The sequence below is a fragment of the Mastomys coucha genome, unplaced genomic scaffold (genome assembly GCF_008632895.1).
Source record: "Mastomys coucha isolate ucsf_1 unplaced genomic scaffold, UCSF_Mcou_1 pScaffold22, whole genome shotgun sequence".
Classification (NCBI taxonomy): domain Eukaryota; kingdom Metazoa; phylum Chordata; class Mammalia; order Rodentia; family Muridae; genus Mastomys; species Mastomys coucha.
The window spans coordinates 249,687,182-249,695,249 of NW_022196905.1; the positions used below are offsets into that span (position 1 = coordinate 249,687,182).

Sequence of the window (8,068 nt, forward strand, 5' to 3'; positions counted from 1 at the left end):
CTAATATCCATTTATCAGAGCCTGATATAGCTGTCTCTGGAGAGGCTCTGACAGTACCCGACTAATACAGATGTAGAGGCTCACAGCCAACCATTGGACTGAGCACAGGGTCCCCAATGAAGGAGCTAGAGAAAGGACCCAAGAAGCTGAAGGGTTTGCAGCCCCTTAGGATAAACACCAATATGAACTAACTAGTACCCTCAGAGCTCCCAGGGACTCAACCACCAACCAAAGAGTACACATGGTGGGACTCATGGCTCCAGCAGCATGTGTATAGCAGAGGATGGCCTAGTTGGTCATCAATGGGAGGAGGGGACCTTTGCCCTGTGAAGGTTCTATGCCCCAGTGTAGGGGAATGTCAGGGCCAGGAAGCGGGAAAGGGTGGGGTGGTGAGTGTGGGAGGGATGGGAACAGGGGATTGCTTTAGTTTTTGTTTTTGGGGTTTTTTTTTTCTTATTTTATTTTATTTTATTTTTATTTTTATTTTTTGGAGGGGAACCTGGGAAAGGAGATATTGTAAATAAAGAAAACATCTAATAAAAAAAAAAAGCATCTTGGGCTGGAGAGATGGCTCAGTGGGTAAGAACACTGACTGCTCTTCCAAAGGTCCTGAGTTCAAATCCCAACAAACACATGGTAGCTCATAACCACCCGTAATGAGACCTGGCACCCTCTTCTGGTGCATCTGAAGACAGCTACAGTGTACTTATTTATAATAAAAATAAATCTTTGGGCTGGAGCAAGCACAGTTGACTGGAACGAGCAGAGGTCCTAAAAGTCAATTCCCAACAACCAGATAAAGGCTCACAACTACCTGTACAGCTACAGTGTGTACTCATATACATAAAATAAATTAAAAAATCTTAAAAAAAAAAAAAAAAGACTATCTACCTGTATGCATGCATGCCATATGCTTGTAGTACCCACAAAGGCTAGGGGAGAGCATCGGGTCCCCTGAACTAGAGTTACAGACAGTTATGAGCCGCCATGTGAGTGCTGGGAACAAAATTTGGGTCCTCTGAAAGAGTGTCCAATACTTCTAATTTCTGATCCATCTCTATAGTTACATAAAGGAGTTGTTTTGTTTTATTTTTTTGAGATAGTTCTTACTATGTACTCCAGGCTAGTCTGGAATTTGTTATAGAGCTAAGGTTGACCTGGAACTCATGATCTTCCCTGAGTGTTGAGACTATAGAAGTTGCTGGTTACAATGTGGTGGTTTGAATAGGTGTGGTCCCCATAGACTCGTGTATTTGAATGCTTGGCTCATAGGGAGTTGCACTGTTAGGAGCTATGGCCTTGTTGGAGGAAGTGTGTCAGAAATTCAAATCAGTTCTCTCCCAGCTGCCTACAGATGAGGATGTAGAACTCTTTTTTTTTTTTTTTTTTTTTGGTTTTTCAAGACAGGGTTTCTCTGTATAGCCCTGGCTGACCTGGAACTCACTCTGTAGACCAGGCTGGCCTCGAACTCAGAAATCCACCTGCCTCTGCCTCCCAAATGCTGGGATTAAAGGTGTGCGCCACCATGACCCGGCGGAGGATGTAGAACTCTTAGCTCCCTCTCCAACACACTTCCCACCATAACAATAACGAACTAAACCTCTGAACTGCAAACCATCCCCAGTTAAATATTTTCCTTTATAAGAGTTGCGGTGGTCACAGTATCTCTTCACAGCAATAGAAACCCTGAGTAAGACACAGGGGAGTTTTGTTGATTTCTGTTTTGTCTTTTTTTCTGGAATTAGGCAATGGTGGAAGCTGCACAACTCCCCAATCAAGATCTTTCTGAAGCTAGACATCCACTGTTCTCATCAGACCACCACTGTTCTCACCAGACCGCTACTGTTCTCATGAGCCGGCCACAGTTCTCACCAGACCTCCACTGTTCTCATCAGACCACCACTGTTCTCACCAGACCGCCACTGTTCTCATGAGCTGGCCACAGTTCTCACCACACTGCCACAGTTCTCACCAGACCGACACTGCTCTCAACTGAGACAACAGCAGTGCAGGCTAAGTAGCCTTTAGATCTGTTGATTTTGAATGTGGCCAAACTTGAAGTCAAGTTTAGTGAAAAGAGCCAAACCTATGGGAAATCTAAAAACCTCAACTACTAATCTAAATTTAAATATTCAAGTATTATCTCTTCCCAACAAACAGCTGCTGGCCTTTGAAGTCATTTTGTACCTTGTGTCCCGATTTCCTCATCTGTGAAACATGGTAACTATGCATTACAAAACAGCTTTAAAGACCAAACAAATCATAGCACTGCAGCACACATCTCTATAGTGAAATAACTGAGCTTTAAAAGCCCTTCTGGGAGGCTGGTGAGATGGCTCAGTGGGTAAGAGCACTGACTGCTCTTCCGAAGGTCCTGAGTTCAAATCCAGAAACCACATGGTGGCTCACAACCACCTGTAATGAGATCTGATGCCCTTTTCTGGTGTGTCTGAAGACAGCTATAGTGTACTTACATATAATAATAAATAAATCTTGCCAGGCAGTGGTGGCACACACCTTTAATCCTAGCACTTGGGAGGCAGAGGCAGGTGGATTTCTGAGTTCGAGGCCAGCCTGGTCTACAGAGTGAGTTCCAGGACAGCCAGGGCTACACAGAGAAACCCTGTCTCAAAAAAACAAAAAACAAAAAAACAAAAACAAAACAAAACAAAACAAAAGCCCTCTGGGAGTGATACTCAGGTCTCTGAAACAAAACATTTTGAAATCTGCACGCACATGTGTGCAAACACACACACACACACAGTTTCATGTTAAGAGCCAGCCCAATCCAAAGCTTTCAGAGGCCCTGCTGAAACAACAAAAACCTAGTTTTATGTCCTTGCCTAAGAGCAGACTTGGCAAGGTTTAGTCTGGGGCTGCCATCTGGGCATCAAACAAGTTAAGGTTTTGGTTCCTGGGTACTTGGCTTTTCCCCTTGAAGAGACTGGAGTTGTCAGTCCCAAGGCACTGTGCTGAGCACAAGGTATCACAAGTACACTGCAGACCAGGCTCCCTTTGTGCAACACAGCTCGATTAGCATCTCGATGGCTTTAATCCCACTGTGTGACAGACAGCATTACTGACTTTATCCCATGGCTCCCCTGGAAACAGTATATATATAAGATGCTATATTTCTTAGTAAGTTTGCTTGGCATAAGACATAGCTTGTGCAAGACCTCCCAACCCCAGATTGATGTCTTCTTTATTGGCTCATCTCCTGGCCTCATTCTCCTTAGATCCTGTCACTGAAGAGCAACCTGCTGGCCCAATTATTAAGTGAACCAAGGGGCTTTGGTCATCTTCTTACTGAAGTAATAAAGTGAAAAACAGAGTTCTGGGGATGTAGAAATAAAGTTTCACAGTAGAATAAGAGAGCCGTATTCCAGCTCCTGTAAGCAGCAGCTTCAGACACTGAGAAGCTGTGTTCCAGGGATACCCAAGGACATGTTGTAAAAAACAAAGTTCTGGTGGTCAGAATGTTGAGACAGAATGACCAGGCCATTCTGACTAAACTAAGTAAAGCCAAAACAAAAATAACTGGTGGTCGCAATGACGTTAAAGTCCACGAAAATAAGATTAGCAATTCTCGAAAGAACCCCCCAACCCCTCCCTGTGGTGAATTTCGAAAAAGACCACAAACTGTCACCCTGACCTTGCTGATGACAATCCCCTTCTACCACCTAGTTACTCAGCCCCTTCCCAGAAACTTTTCAAGGACAGGCACAGAGCTGGATAGGGAAGTTGGCTGACTAAGCCAAGAACAGCCCCCTGAACAAGCCAACCACTGCCTGATCAGATCCTTTGTCCTGTGTTCTACCAACCAGAGTAAGCCAGCTAGCCCTGTTGCAAGAATCTGCCCTCTGTAAAGTATAAAAGATGTGTGCTTTCTGAGTTCGGGGTTGACCCCCCTGTGAGGGTGGGCAACCCCACGTATGTGGATCAATAAACCTCATGTTATTGCAACAATCTATTGTCGATCTGTGTTCTCTGGGTTGAGCCAAGATTACTACATTACTCTGAGTTTACATGAGAGGAAACTAGCTCACAAAGGGGAGCTGGAAGAGCACACAGTACAACAGCACGGAGAGAGGAGATTCGGCTCCAAACTCAGCTCTGCCATTAGCCTACCTCATATTCCTGACAATCAGTAGGTCTTCCCAGAGCCAACATCATAAAATAAGGGGCTAGAGGGGTGCTACAGAGATGCTATGCTACATGAGCTTCAAAAAATGTCTACATTTATAAAACTATTTCTATAGAAACTTATGAATTAAAAAAGAAGCCTGGAGCTAGAGAGATGGCTCAGCAGTTAAGTGGGCTTCCTGGTCTTCCATGGAGCCAAAGTTCTTAGCACCTGAGTTGGGCAGCTCCGACAGACCTATTTCTGACCCATACTCCTACACAAGCATGAGACCCAATACATTACTCTGCCTTACCTCCACATTGACATTCCGGATCTGCACGTTGATCAAGGAGAACTCCTGTTGCAGAGTCTGAGGGAGGCCTAGTTGATCTGATCTCTTCTCTTCCAGCAAACTGTTGGGAGGGTCTTCCTTTATGGCTACCAGGAGGTACAGGCAATATTGGAAATATTTTAGAAAACGAGTCAGTTCTGGGTTATCTGCTATGAAACTCTGGAACACAGTGGGGTCCCTCACCTAGGATATCAGTTACATTACCATCTTCCTCTCCATGGCTTAAACTGGGCTGGTGGTCTGTGTCTTGAGGATGCAGGGTCTTCTCTGGTTCCGGCAGGAGAGAAATGCTCTCAATGAACTCATCAACACCGTCCAGAATGTCGTTGGCACAGAGCTGGAAGCAAGGGCAAAGGATGGTGTCAAGAGTGCTTCAATGTTCAAGTGTTTTCCTACTGTGCCCAGAACCCTGGGCTTGGTTGACAGCAGCACCAAAAAAAACATAAGGATAAAGATGTAGGGCTAGAGACAAAAGAGTTCTTTCTTAAAAATGGAAATCATAAAGGACAGAAAGTAGCCAAGAACTGGTACCCTCAAATAGGTTTTACCCATCACCAATATTCCCTGGTTAAATAAAAAGAATAGACTCTATTATCATATCATCTTTTCCCATCATGATCAGAGTAAAAATGTTGAGGGAAAAAAAATCTACTTAAATTCCAAGTCTTAATGGAGTTATTCAGCTAACTCACAAGCACAAATACCATAACCCCAAGAATTTGGACCAAATGGTATGTTCTGGCAAAAAAAGATTTAAAAGGTGATAAGGTAGTGGGACTTGACCAAAATGCTCACGTGAGTTTAAACTAAGCAGTGCTGTAAATTTCACTCAGCATTTCCCATCAGCCCTGGGGGAGCTGGTGTGAAAGATGCTCTCAAAGCTGTTAGATATGAAGCAACAATGAGCTTCTCACCGTCAGGTGATCCAGCCACTGGATGAGAACAAGACTGTCCGATGACAGTTGAGAGTGACACTCCAGGACCACTTGCATTTATATAAGAGGCAAATGCTCATACATGGGAGCACTGGAGGGAGCTTCATAGAGAAGGTGGTGCTGGTGAGCACCCAATGGAAGAGAAAGAAATGAAAGCCTAAGTCATTTGGTCAGTGTGGTACCCATCCTGTCCCCAACAAGGGGAAACAGAGCCTTTGGCCTCAAAGTGAAGACTCCTTCCATTCTGAAAGACCTCCGAGCCAGTGTGGCACACACAGGCCGCCTGCCCACCACAGGCACATGTTACATGTCAGCAAATATTCTCTGATTTCTTGTATCTTTTGGTTAAGTTTCTAGTGTGTCCACTTAATATTTCTCTATAAAAGTCACTGAATACATACCCTCTGCATTTGATAATCCACTCGCCACATTCTCAAGGTCTGATCCCGAGACCATGTAACCAGTTGATAGTCCTTGGATCCTAGAAATCACCAAAACAACAAACAAACAAACAAACAAAACCATCCGCTGAACCAATATTGTTGGTCTTACAGAAGTCAAAGACCTTGAACCAGACCAGCCCTGACTGCAATGAACGAGTGGACAGAGGACATAGTGCGGGACACACTAGGACACACTAATCCCCCATGCTGAGATGTTTTCTATGCTTTGTTTGGTTTGGTTTTCTTTTGTTTTTTTGTGTCTGTGTGTTTTTTACTTTGCAAGACACAAGGTTGCAAGGGCAGAAGGTGAATATGAGGGGACAGGGAGATGAGTGGGACTGGGGTTCATGATGTGAAACTCACAACGAATCAAGAAGATGTGTTTTTAAAAAATCCTCTGGATCTGACATCCATTTTGTTACAGGCAGCAATGGAGTATGATTCATTCATTCACTCACTCACTCACCCATCCATCCATCCATCCATCCATCCATCCATCCATCCATCCATCCATTCATTTATTCATAGTTCATACAATCAACAAATAGTTACTACACACCTTATTCTATGGCAGGTACCTGCCTAGGCCCCAAACAGTGGCATGAATAAGATTATCTAGCTTTATAGAGCTCATATTCCAATGATGGGAAGAGAGCAGCAGATAAACATATAATAAAATCCTGCTGATAAGTAGTAGCATGAGAGATAACACCTGAGACCTCTGAGAGAGCTGTCTTCAGCTAGGACTCCCTGGGGAAGTCTCAAGAGAGCAGAAACATAAATGAAGTGAAATAGTAACTGACAAATTAGCAGACAGAGAATGGCGCTAAGACCTAATGTCACCTAAACTTTCACCTCTGCAAATGTGCTCCCAAGGGGCTGGTAGGAGTGTAAAAATACACTGTATTCTATGCATCATGGAATCTCATTGTTCAAAACATTTTTTATTTTGGTAAAGTGATACATCTCTTTATGAAGTAAATACTCAGCCTTTTAATCCTCTTAATCAACTGAATCATGTTTTTTAGATACTGGGGTTAGTCAAAGGGATGACTCAAAAGTTTAAGGTGCTTCATGAAACAGCTTATAAAGCATGAGGACACTGGGGGTAACTGCAGAGCATCTGGACTTTCCCTCATGGCCAACTTCATACAACAAAGAATTTAGAATAAATTTCACTCAATTCCCTCATTTCATAGCTGGGGAAACTGAGGCAACAGACAACATGATCTATACTCAGTAACAGGATAAGTGGGCTCTAGCCAAGGGCGAGTCCTTCATCTCAGTCCTTTCTCTGTTTTCTCCAGTGTTTCGGTTCATCCCGAGGCACTCCTAACCAGGAGCACCGTCTCTGAGTAACTGTTGCATCCCACTATCTAGTCTCACGTTCATGGGCATCAGTGCTTTGAACCTACATCTATCCTCACGTGCACCATCTGTGAGGAAAGAGTAGACCTGAGTGTCCTGTAAACTCAGCTCCAATCCCTGCACCTTCCATGCCATTCCTACGCACTCCCAAGGGTCCTTCTCACCATTGACTTCCTTCGCACATCTTCTTCCTGCCTTCACTAACTGTCCATTCTACTCCTTGGGCACAGCCAGCAGTTCCTGCTGCCTCCCTTATACCACCTAGGTATCTGGCTTCTAGCCTCAGCCGGCTTTGGAACTTCTATCCTAATGACCAAATGTTTTCCTTTTTGTTCAGTTACACATTTTCCCTCTCTGCACTGTGACCCTGCAACACCCAGCCCTCTGACCACTGTCCTTTCCTTTTCCCTTAGCTGCCACATCCTGATCTGTTCCCACAGTGATGACCAAAGCCAAAGGCATGAGGTGCTCGCTCCAACAGAGGCGGACTGATGAGACATGGTAGAAAAAATATACCAAAGCAACATTAGGTCGGGAAGAAGGCCAAATTTAAGCATACATTCAGAATAATTAAATTTGTGGAAGGTTCAAAAAGCAGACAAATCCAAACCAGCTTTAGGGGTTTACAAATTGGTAGTGCACACCAAGCCAAGGGTATACCTTAGCAGCAAGTCTTAGGTTTGATCTCCAGAACCAATAGACAGACAGACAGACAGACAGACAGACAGACAGACAGAGAGGATAGACAGAGAAGATAGATAAGAAGAAGGCAGGGAGGAGAGCAAGAGGCTGGAAAGAAAACTACTGTTGGTTTGTTGGGGTTTTCTGAGTTTTTTGGTTTGTTTTT

General features: G+C 44.1%; 1 protein-coding gene across 6 annotated transcripts in view; it reads right to left on the minus strand.

Annotated features, from left to right (window-relative positions):
* The window catches only part of Wdr59 (WD repeat domain 59), a 76,111-nt gene that overhangs the window by 34,511 nt on the left and 33,532 nt on the right, over nucleotides 1-8,068 (minus strand). For 3 of the 6 annotated variants that reach the window (XM_031341465.1, XM_031341464.1, XM_031341462.1), the window contains exons 11-13: nucleotides 5,812-5,891; nucleotides 4,680-4,812; nucleotides 4,437-4,561 (exon numbers count right to left, since the gene is read on the minus strand). In XM_031341465.1, the coding sequence (XP_031197325.1) occupies nucleotides 4,437-4,561; nucleotides 4,680-4,812; nucleotides 5,812-5,891 (338 nt within the window). Of the gene's footprint in view, nucleotides 1-4,436; nucleotides 4,562-4,658; nucleotides 4,813-5,811; nucleotides 5,892-8,068 lie in introns of all 6 variants that reach the window. The other 3 variants (XM_031341463.1, XM_031341461.1, XM_031341460.1) reach the window with 1 other exon arrangement.